General features: G+C 43.1%; 1 protein-coding gene across 16 annotated transcripts in view; it reads left to right on the plus strand.

The window, feature by feature from the left end:
• The window catches only part of PUM1 (pumilio RNA binding family member 1), a 131,849-nt gene that overhangs the window by 95,466 nt on the left and 24,412 nt on the right, over positions 1 to 11,971 (plus strand). For 13 of the 16 annotated variants that reach the window (XM_029948287.1, XM_029948293.1, XM_029948289.1 and 10 more), the window contains 3 exons: positions 86 to 229; positions 1,170 to 1,466; positions 2,547 to 2,783. In XM_029948287.1, the coding sequence (XP_029804147.1) occupies positions 86 to 229; positions 1,170 to 1,466; positions 2,547 to 2,783 (678 nt within the window). The remainder of the gene's footprint in view (positions 1 to 85; positions 230 to 1,169; positions 1,467 to 2,546; positions 2,784 to 11,971) is intronic. The other 3 variants (XM_029948295.1, XM_029948297.1, XM_029948292.1) reach the window with 2 other exon arrangements.

Here is an 11,971-nt window from a genome sequence, read left to right on the forward strand (position 1 = left end):
CAAATCTGTGACAGTTTACAGTATGCCGGCACCCAGGGGGCCCTGGCAGTTTCCTGTATACTTACATGTGGCTCGACATCCCCAGGTTATCCGGTCTTGGCTCCTGCTGCTTACTATGACCAAACCGGCGCCCTCGTGGTGAACGCGGGGGCGAGAAACGGTCTCGGGGCTCCCGTGCGGCTGGTGGCTCCCGCCCCAGTCATCATCAGTTCCTCAGCCGCTCAAGCAGGTGAGCTTCCCTCTCCGTGAACTCCTGTCAGAGATCCAAACCGGGCGACGGATGGTGTGCTTTCAGCATGTTGAAGTGACTTTATTTGACAGTTCTCAATAGAGCAATTCTGCCCTGTAATATTTCAAAGAGAAAAGCAGAAGCAGCAAGTGACCGCGATAGATTCTGTTGACAGCCATGTACCAGCTGGTTAGCAGCAAGGACCTGCTCCACCGAGAACATAGGAAGTTGGATTACTCACACAAAATGGCACCGTTGGCAGAAGTCCAAGGCTAATTCCACAGAAATCCATGTCATTATTTTCATTACTTTAAGATAATTGTGTGTGTGTGTGTGTGTGTGTGTGTGTGTGTGTGTGTGTTTAAAGGTTTTGTTTTTCGGGGTGGGGCAGGACGGAGGGAGTAGTGAGAAGTGGCAGAGCAGTAAATTTTGATGGGGGACAAATGATAAATGGGGTTTTATTTGACGTGTCATATATGTGTGTGTATCTATATCAGGAATATAAATTAGTAACGATAGCGGAAACCTCTAGAAGAGAGCAGCACGTCCAGGAATCTGAGGGACTGGAGTATATTGATGACAGTTGCTCTGGAAAAGTCCTCAACAATATTTGTGGAACTTGAGATTCTAGGAAGCAGCTGTATTTAAAGCAGCTACATTTGACATCTGTACCTGTTGTAAACTGCAGATTCTTTAAAGCTACCACCATAGTGAATTTGGCTTCCGTGGTATTTTGACTTCAAATTGGAAGCAGAAATAGAAAATAGAAGCTGAAAGGAAGGGGGGGGGGTCAAAGGCAGATGTGCCCAGTTCTTGACAAGCCTCGTGTCCACTTTGAAGAGGTGGGACTGCGTGATGGGGTTTTTGGAAGGACGGCACTGTGGCTGGGGAAGGCGGCCGGCCCCTCTCACAGCACAATGGTCTGCTTTCTTCTTCGTAGCCGTTGCAGCGGCCGCAGCTTCAGCAAATGGAGCAGCCGGTGGTCTTGCTGGAACAACAAATGGACCATTTCGCCCTCTAGGAACCCAGCAGCCCCAGCCCCAGCCCCAGCAGCAGCCCAGCAACAGCCTGGCGTCCAGCTCTTTCTACGGCAACAGCTCTCTGAGCAGCAGTTCACAGAGCAGCTCCCTCTTCTCCCAGGGCTCCGCCCAGCCCGCCAGCACGTCCTTGGGCTTCGGAAGCAGCAGTTCTCTCGGCGCCACCCTGGGATCGGCCCTCGGAGGTTTTGGAACAGCAGGTAGAAACCAGACTTTATGTGCTGTTGAAACCGAATTTTAATTATTGTTACGATCTTTATGGAACACTGACAATGCATGGAACCCTGGACAGATCCCCCGGGCAGGTCTGGACCGACCCCTGGGGGGATCCGGCCGTCCCATGCAGCTGAGGTGATGGACTGTTAAAATCAGGGTTTAGGGTTGGGGCTGATTTGAGGTTTATGCTCATGTTGCTTCTAAGTTATACTCTCAGAGTCGATTTGTTTCAGGGATCGGAAAACCAGGGGAGATTTTTGCAGGCATTGGGAAGAACGTGGAAGAAAGTGTAGAAATGTGGATATTAAACACTGAGGGAGGAGGACTTACCAAAGACCACAGGGTAGTGTACCCCACAGTCTGCAGGCCTTAGAGAGTCAGGAGTTTCCTCCAGTCTTTTGAGAAGAATTCAGGTGGATATTATGGCAAAGTGGGAAGAAGGAAATTAGACCAAGATATTTTTAATGTTTTGATGGGAAAAAAGCAGGAAAGTAGTTAGGGAAACAATGGGATAGTTGCAGTGTTTGTAAAACAGTGTGATCTCAGAACAGAAGGGCATATTTGAGAGCGAGAATCTTAAATTGGAATTGGGGGCTAGCAGTAACTCTTGATTGAACCCACTGAGAAAACAGGCTTTCATATGTAAGTCTTGTGTGGTGGGGCAACGCCTCCACTTACAGATCTTTTTTCCTGTACTCCATTTTTCTACTAGAACCTTTGGGTTGATGAAAGGCATTCTTTCTAGCCCATTTTCTTTCACCTTTTCCATAGCTTATGTGGCCGTCAGAGCTTTTTAACCCCATCCCACCCCATAGTATGTGACACCAAAGGAAGGTAAATTTAGCATTTGTGTGATGGTTTGAACAAAAGTTCCATGTTAAACCGAGCCATGTCCTCTTTATTACTTCACCTGCCCCAGAACTGCCACATGAGCAGTTAGGCTGTCTCTGCTGACAAATCTGCGGTGGTAAGGAGTCTGGATCAAAGTGTTAGGAACAGGTCACTGGGCTTGTTCTTCAAAGAACAGGCCTTTTCTTATCTGCATTGTTTTAATTCCATTTTAGTTGCAAACTCCAACACTGGCAGTGGCTCCCGCCGTGACTCCCTGACTGGCAGCAGTGACCTTTATAAGAGGACATCGAGCAGCTTGACCCCCATTGGACACAGTTTTTATAACGGCCTTAGCTTTTCCTCCTCTCCTGGACCCGTGGGCATGCCTCTCCCTAGTCAGGGACCAGGACATTCACAGACACCACCTCCTTCCCTCTCTTCACATGGATCCTCTTCAAGCTTAAACCTGGGTAAGAACCATTACTCTAACACCACCGTGAACTCTAGAAATCTCTTGCCACTGATGACATTACAAGTACTTTGCATAAGCAAAGGACAGTCCCTTTGTCCCAGGAGTGTCCTGGGTGTTCTGGGCCTTCCTTAAGGGCCTCATGTTATCCAGGCTGTACCAGATAGCGTAGCAGTCGGGGTTTGTTCAGGTTTGGGTGCATCCCCTGCACATGCACTTCAGCTTCCGTCTGAGCTTCCTGTTCCGGGGCTACAAGTGGGGGTCTCTCATTGTAAACCCAGTACAGACCCGTCTCAGTAAAGCGGGGGACACAGAGACACAGACAGAGAATGTGCTCACCTCGTGTCACCACTGAAATATCACAGTTAATATTTTGCCTTATTTTTCAGACTCCCTCCCCACCCCACATTTATGCTTAATATCTTTTCCACAAAAAACATTCTATTAAAAACATTGGCCAGGTTCTTAAATTTTTGATATAAGCTACCTAGGATGGTAATGAGTATAGATGTGTCTTTCTCAACTGTATGTTTAGGTTGTTACTGTGTATGGGGATTTAAGAAATGTTATCATCTAGATCCTAAAATGAGGAAGGAAAAGGGGATTGTAAACAGCAGGCTGTAAGAATGAAAAGAAACTTATCTTAATACTTGTGCCAAATTCCTAAATCTGTGAAGAGGTGGAAGACGGGGTGTACTTCCTTCCCTCGGTTGTTTACGGAGTGTGGATTCTGAGGTGCTGATTTACTCCTTAGGTGGGGGAAGTTGAGGCATTGGGGTAGAGTGGCCATATACTTTGTCGTGCAGCCCAGGACACGTTTGAGAGCGGACGGGAGTGCTGTTAATGACCATTCTGATGATAGACCTAAACCGGCAGTGTCCTGGGAAAAATCATCATGTTTGGCCATGTTCCCCAGAAGATTCTGGTTTTTTCTTTCTTTTAAAAAAATTTTTTAAGTGCTCTATTATTGTTTAAAAAACAGTAAGATATTTTTTAAGAGCAGTTTTAGATTCATAGCAAAATTGTGGGGAAAGGACAGGGATTACCCCCGCACCCTCTGCCTTGTGCGTGTACACGTTCCTCCATTATCCGTGTCCCCCGGCAGAGTGGGACCTTTGGAACACTGACACATCACTATCATCCAGAGTTCGTAGTTGACATGGACTGTTTTCAGTTTTGACCGGCAAGATTGGAAGTGGCTTTCTGGGCTCCAGCATGAGGACTGACTAAAAATGAATAGTGTGCTTTCATTTGGAAAGATTGTGAAGTGATCAGTAAAAATCAAAAAACGTCTTGAAGGGGATAGGCTAGGACTGAGAGTGTGGTCTCTGAGTTGGAGAGGTGGGTGTTAAGGCAAAACTGTGTGCGCACATGTGCATATGTGGGAGTGTGTGCACCCTGCAGTCTCCGCGGTCGGGCCTGTTCTTGCAGAGCCCGTGGCTCGGGTTCTGTGTGGACGTTACCTTAGAGAAGTTGGGGGACATTCCGGATTGGGGAGTACATGGTGGACAGGTAAGGCATTGGGGCACAATGCACATCTGTGTTTCCTAGTGACAGGACGCTTGCCTTTGAGGACTGCGGGTCAGTGCAGATTATAAGGGGTAGATGGAGGTCCGCAATCTGGACGGAAGGAGCCCACGCTTGGTAGTTACTGTTGGCTACTGTCGATGGTCTTGGGTGCTGTATTAGGGCTCCGGCAGGTACAGGTATGTTGCCTGTGACACGAAGTGAGGAAACGGCGTTAAGTATCTTGCCTGGGTCTTCTCATTCTCTGAAGAGATTTAGTGTCAGACCTCTTTGGCTCCAGAGCCCACACTGTCAGTGTTCATTTGTCCTGTCACATGATATGCCCAGGGTACCTTTTAAACCAGTGCTTTTTATCAGATCCAGAAAGTCTCTCTTTTTAATTCCTTGAGTTAAACGTTTGAACTGTATCAGCTAATACTGACATCCATAGTGAAGAAAAGAAATCTACAAACATTTTTATTAAAAAAAATTGTTTTCAGTGTTTGTTTATTTTTGAGAGAGGGTGAGTGAGTGGAAGAGGGGCAGAGAGGGAGAGGGAGACAGAGGATCTACAGCAGGCTCTGTGCTAACAGGCCCCCCAATTATTTTTTTTTAACTTTTAAAATTGTTGGTCAAGAGACAGGTAGTAAATATTTTTGGCTTGCCGGTCAGGTGATGTCTGTAGTAAGCACTCAGCTCTGTTGTGAAGTGTGGGATCGGCCACAAATACATTGTACATGAGTGTGTGACTACCGTGCAGTCAAACTTTATTTACAGAAATAGGTGGCCAAGGCCAAGTTTGTCCTGCTTCTCTCCCTCCCTCTCTCCCTCCCTTCCAAGTTTGTTTATACATTGTGAGAGAGAAAGAGTGCCCAAGTGGGGGAAGGGCAGAGGAAGAGAGAGAATCCCAAGCAGGCTCTGCCTGGTCAGTGCAGAGCCTGATGTAGGGATCCGTCTCCAGAACTTTAAGGTCATGACCTGCGCTGTAGTCTGACACTGAGCCACCCAGGTGCCCCTGGGAATTGGTTTCTAACAGTGTCCATGCAGAGGTCCTAAAGACATTGTGGTGCAAGAAACTTAATATTTCTTTACCAAATATATGTTGGGCCACACCTGACACAATTTCTGCTGCTCATACTGCTGCACTGCTGACACTGGCCAAAAGGTCTTGGATCACTAACGGTCATGCTGTGCATGCATCCATTGTGTTAAACCCTCACATAACTCTGTTCTACCCAGTGTGGGCTGGTGGCTTTCACAGTAACACACAGCTGGCAAGTGTTTGAATGTGCATGCCAGCCATTAGCTGTCTCTTGTTTTCCCAGCGTGGATCTTTTCTCTGTGATGTTTTCATACCTCTTCCCCAAAGCCACATGGGTTAGGATACTGTCAGAATGATCAATGACCTGCTTAGTTCACTTAGTTTTTTTTTTCTCATTATTTATTCAGTAATCACTTATTAATGCCTACATAAAACTTTATCAAATATTTTCAGTGTTTATTTTTGAAAGACAGACACAGAGTGTGAGTTAGGGAGGGGCAGAGAGAACGGGAGACACAGAATCCGAAGCAGGCTCCATGCTCCAAACTGTAAGCACAGAGCCCGATGTGGGGCTTTAACTCACCAACTGTGAGATCATGACCTGAGCTGAAGTTGGCTGCTTAACTGACTGAGCCACCCAGGCGCCCCAAGGTGCTCTCTCTCCTTTTTTTAATGTTTATTTTTGAGAGAGAGTACACAAATGAGTGTACAAGTGGGGGAGGGACAGAGGATCCGTAGCAGGCTCTGAGCAGACAGCAGCGAGCCAGATGTGGAGCTCGAACTCAAGCACCATGAGATCATGACCTGAGCCGAAGCTGGACGCTTAACCTGTTGAGCCACCCAGGTGCCCCTACATAAGACTCTTAAACGCTTTTTCCATTACCCATTGTTTGGAGACCAATATTCTTTTAAAGAGACAACTTTATTGAGTTATATTTTACATATCATAAATTCACCCATTTCAGGTGTACAATTCATTGATTTTTTAGTAACTTTCTGCATTGTGCAACCATCAGTGTAAATTGGTTTTAGAACATTTTCATTCCCTCGGAAAGTATTCTCAAGACCAATTACAGTTAAACTGTATTCACACCTTTAGCCCCAGTCAACCACTGGTCTGCTTTCTGTTCTTAAATTTACCTTTTCTGAACATTTCATATAAATGGAACCGTACAATGTGTGATCTCTTTTGTTGGCCTCTTCCCTTCTCATTATGTGTCATCCCTCCTCCCCTTTCTCATGTTTTTGAGATTTAATCCATAATCTTGTGTGTGTCAGTCATTTGTTTCATTTTATTGCTAAATTGCCTTCTTTTTTTATGGATATACCACATTTTATCTAACCATTCACAGCTGAAGGATTTTTGTTGGTTATAGGTTTTGGCTTTTAGAAATAATTCTATGAATCTTTGCGTATGTCTTTCTTTGGACACGTGTTTTTATTTCTCTCATAGTAGAATTGCTGAATTTAGTTTTATGTTAAACCTTTTGAGAAACTGCCAAACTGTTTTCCAAGTTGCTGTACCATTTTATATTCCCATCAACAATGTATGAGGACTTCCAGTGTCTCTACCTCTTTACCAACTTTGTTCTTTTCTTATTTAAAAAGTTATTCTAGTGGGCGTGGAACAGTATGTCATTGTGATTTTAGTTTCCATTTCCCTTGTGACTAATCATGTTGAGTATCGTTTCATGTGTTTATTAACTATTTGTATATATGTAATGTCTGTTCATATTTTTAAAAATTTGGATTGTCTTCTTATTGTTGACTTGTAGGAATTCTTTTTATATTCCTGGATAGAAGTGCTTCATTAGATGCCTGCTTTGCATGTATTTTTCCTCTGGTTTTTTGCTTGTCTTTTCATTTAAAAAAGTTGTTTATGTAATATCCATTTATTTTTGAAAGGGCAGAGAGAGGGTGCGAGCAGGGGAGGGGCAGAGAGAGGGAGACACAGAATCTGAAGCAGGCTCCAGGCTCTAAGCTAGCTGTCAGCACAGAACCCGATGTAGGGCTGGAATCCACAAACCGTGAGATCATGACCTGAGCTGAAGCCGGACAGTCAACCGACTGAGCCACCCAGGTGCCCCTTTATTTGTTCATTTTTAATGTTTATTTTTGAGAGAGAGATAGAGAAACAGAGTGTGAGTGGGGAGGGGCAGAGAGAGAGGGAGACACAGAATCTGAACCAGGCTCCAGGCTCTGAGCTGTCAGCACAGAGCCTGATGTGGGCCTTGACCTCACAAACCATGAGATCATGACCTGAGCTGAAGCCAGAGGCTTCACCGACTTAGCCACCCAGGTGCCCCTTATCTTTTCATTTTCTATATAATGTCTTTTGAAGTGCAGTAGTTTTTTATTTTGATGAGGTCCAGTTTTTCATGCTTTCTGGTACAGAAATCTTTGCCCAACTGAGGGTCTTCAAGATTTTCTCCTGTTTTGTTATAAAAATGTTACTGTTTTAGCTCTTGCAGTTAAGTCTATCATCCATTTTGAGTTAATTTTGTGATATTGGCTGAGGTGGAAGTTCATCTTTTTGCATGCACCCATTATCCCAGTAAAGTTTCAAAATTTTCAGTGAACTGGTCTTACGTGTCTTTTAACTTTGCTCCTACAGATTCTGTTTTTCTTACACTATTGTGAATGGAATTGTATTCTAGGTTTGGTTTTGGATGATTTGTTGCCTGTTTATAGAAATACAGTTGATTTTTGTATATTGATCTTATATTTTGTGCATTTGCCATACTTATTAATTAGTCCTAATAGATTTGGATGGATTCCTTAGGATATTCTATAAATAGGATCATGTCACTTGTGAATAAAGAGTTTCCCAATAAACAAACAAACAAATAAATCAGAGTTTTCCAATCTGGATGTCTTTTCTTTTTCTTGTGTGATTATCTAGAACCTCCAGTACTGTGTTAAATATAATAGATGAGAGCACACATTCTTGCCTTGTTCCTGATCTTGAGGGTAACGTGTTACTCTCTTACTTTTCAGTATGATCATCGTATGTTTCTCATAGATGCTGCTTATCAGGTTAACTTCTGAGTTTAAGAATTCTGCTATGAATGAGTTTTGGACTTTGTTAAACACTTTTTCTGTGTTTATTGATGATTATGTGGTTTTTATCTTTTAATGTGTGAATACAGTATATCATATTAATAATTTTTGGACATTAATCCACTCTTGCATTCCAGGGATAACCTCCACTTGGTCGTGTTGGAGTTGGTTAATATTTTTGTTGAGGAGTTTTGCATCTATATTTGTGAAGGGTATCTGTCATTTTCCTTTCTTTGTTTGACTTCTTGTTATCATGGTGATACTGACCTTATAACATAGGTTGGGAAAGGCGCCATCCCCCCTCTGTTTCCTGGAAGAGTTTGTGAAGTACTGATATTATTTCTTTAACCTTTTGGCGAACTTCAGCAGTTAGGCCGCCCTGACCTGCGTGTTTCCCTGCACTGTGGGAAGTGGCTCTTACCAGCCTGCTAGCTCAGCTTCTGCTTATGTCTCACAGCGTCATGGGTTTCTGGGTCTTCTTGAGCCGGTTTTGGTAATTGTGACATTCTAGGAATTTGTTCCATCTTAGTTGTCAAATTTGTTGGCTTCGGGTGGAAATGTCTTAAGTAAATGTCTCCCACCCACTTTGAATCTCTCCCTCCCATCTCTGCCATACATAAATATTCATAGGTGCATATGCATGTGTAGTAATGCAAATATGTTTTTATGACCCTGAGCAAGTCAGATGTTGAAAATACTCGGTGTGTCTTAAGTATGTGTTATGTTTCTCAATTTTAAAGCATTGCTTTTGTAATTATTAATATTGCTATTGATAATATTATTATGAACAGCTAGACTTACAGTCCTCATTTGTGGCTTCTGTGTGGGGGAGATGAAGCCTGTAGGCTCTCACTGGTACCTAAAGCCGCCTTCATCTCCAATAAACTTCATCTTCGCCTCCACGAGAAACAGTAAGGGATGTGGAGGTGAGCACCCCAGAGGTCTGGCTCTTACCTGAACAGCTTCATGTCCTGCCTACCCACTGACCCCTCTGCTCTACACCCACCTCCGCAGTTCCTGAGCTGCTGCTGCACGCTTACGCTTTTCTCCATAATCCTCAGATTGTGCTACTGGTAAACTCTAGCATCGAGAAGTAGCAGATGTAGTGTATTATAACACACACGGTTGACAACTCCCAGCCTTTTCGTGTGCCCTGGAAGTGGAGGACTGTGAAAGTTGATTCCCATAGTATTGAGATACAGTCAAAGTGAGCTCAAAAGTTCATGATGTGTCCAGGGCAAAAAAAATGTAAGCATTTAGTTTTATGTCATGATAGAATTCCTATCTTCTTAAAATTAAGTCTTGCTATTCTTTAAATTCAGGGTCATATGTACTTATACTTAGCCCTTTAAGGAAAGCAAAATGCAAACACAAGATGGTTTTCTCTGTCCCTGCCTGAACTGCAAGAGGTGTTTCTAATTTACTGTTCAGGAACTCGTACTAATTTCAGATGGTTTACTAGTCATGTGTTTGCCTTTGCACACTTCTCCACTCTGAAGGGTAATGTGTATTTTGTGATTGCTCTCCTGGTTCTCTGGAAGTGACCGTCATCTGTAAAATTAACCAAGTTAAAATTAACTTATTGTGAACTCTGTAGTGTGCACTGAAAAGAATTCATTTTAGGCTTATTTTAATTTAGGGCTGGGTGGCTGTGGCATTCGTATTAGGGAGTGGTTTGGTTGGGGAGCCTACTACAAACATTTTGGTGAGTTGTGCTGCCTTGCCTGTATTGAGCACAAAGAGCTAGCTGTTGGGGGCCTCGGGAATTTTTCTTTAAAGATGAAGAAGGCAGGGTTTTACCCAGTAGTGTTAGATCACAGTAGATTAGCTCTGTGAGTACAAAAAGCAAATGAAAGAGAACATTCCAGATAGCAAGAAGGTGGAACACTAGATGGCTCCTGGCAGAAGACCTTTTCATACACTGGTATAAAACAACTGAGGTACATACTAATTTAATTTAGTGCAGTCGATTTTTCCCATCCATTTACTTTTTAATCTCTATGTGTCTTTATTTATTTTTTTTTAAACTTTTTTTTTTAATGTTTTATTTATTTTGATACAAAGAAAGACAGAGCATGAGAGGGGGAGGGGCAGAGAGAGAAGGAGACACAGAACCGGAAGCAGGCTCCAGGCTCTGAGCTAGCTGTCTGCACAGAGCCTGACGCGGGGCTCGAACCCACGAATGTGAGATCTGACCTGAGCCGAAGCCGGAGGCTCAACCGACTGAGCCACCCAGGCGCCCCTGTGTCTTTATTTTTAAAGTGGATTTCTTGTGGGCATATAGTTGGGTCATGCGTTTTTGACCTACTCTGACAATCTTAACTGTTGCATTTAGACCTTTGACATTCAAAACGATTATTGATACAGTTGGATTAATATCTCCGATATTTGTTACTGTTTTCTGTCTGTTACCTTTATTCTTTGTTCCTGTGTTGTCTTCCACTCTTTGTCATTTATAACTGATCCAGCTTCACTTTCAAATAAGGTTATACTATTTGACATGTACTGTGAGTACCTTACAATAATAAACTAATCCTAATTCCTTTCTTCCGTCCCTTGTTTCATTGCTGTTACTCATTTCATTTATATACAAGCAAACATAGGCATACCCCATGTATAAGCATGAGCATTCAGTGAATGCATTGTTGTTACTATTTTGAACACACTGTTACCTGTTAGATCAATTAAGAATAGAAATGAAAGTTTTTGTTACCTTCACTCATTCATTTATTGATGCTCTTGATGCTCTTCCTTTCTTCATACAGATCCGTTCTGACCTATGGTATTTGTACTCCTCTCCAAAGAACTTGTTTTCTTTTTTAAGCATTTCTTGTGAGGTAGATCTTCTGGCAGCCAATTCCCTCAGTGTTTGTTTGCCTGAGAAAGTCCATTTCTCCTTTGCTTTTGTGAAGGACAATTTTGCAGGCTACAGAGTTCTAGATTTGTGGGGTTTCTTCTCTCAAAGCTTTAAATATTTTACTCCACTCTCTTCTTGCCTGTGTGCTTTCTGAGGAGAAGTCAGTTGTAATTATCTGTGTTCCTTTATAGGCAAGGTGTCCCCCCCCCCCCTTCTGGCTTTCTTTAGTGTTTTTTCCCTTTTATCTTTGCTTTTCTACAGTTTGAAGATGATATGCAGAGGTGTAGTTTGCGGGGCATTTATTCTGCATAGCATTTGCTGAGTTCCTGGATCTGTGGCTTCGCATCTGACAGTAATTTGGAGAAAGTCTTGGTTATTTGTTGTTCCAGATATTTCTTCTGTTCCTTTTTCTTTTCCTTCCAGTCTTCTCATTATATGTATGTTACACCTTTGGTGATTGTCCTTGGATAATTTGATTCTGTTTTTCTGAGTCTTTGTTCTCTTTCCTTTTTGGCTTTTGGGGATTGTTGATACATCCTCTAGCCCTGAGACTCTGCCTCCTCTGTGTCCCGTCTACTGAGAAGCCCATCAAAGAATTCTTCATTTTGGTCACAGCATTTTTTGTCACTAACATTTCTTTTTGGTTCCCAGGATTTCCATCTCTCTGCTTGCATTGCCCATCTGTCCTTGGATGCTGTCCACTCTATCTGTTAGAGCCCACGGC

Source organism: Suricata suricatta, chromosome 8 (genome assembly GCF_006229205.1).
Source record: "Suricata suricatta isolate VVHF042 chromosome 8, meerkat_22Aug2017_6uvM2_HiC, whole genome shotgun sequence".
In the NCBI taxonomy this organism is placed as follows: domain Eukaryota; kingdom Metazoa; phylum Chordata; class Mammalia; order Carnivora; family Herpestidae; genus Suricata; species Suricata suricatta.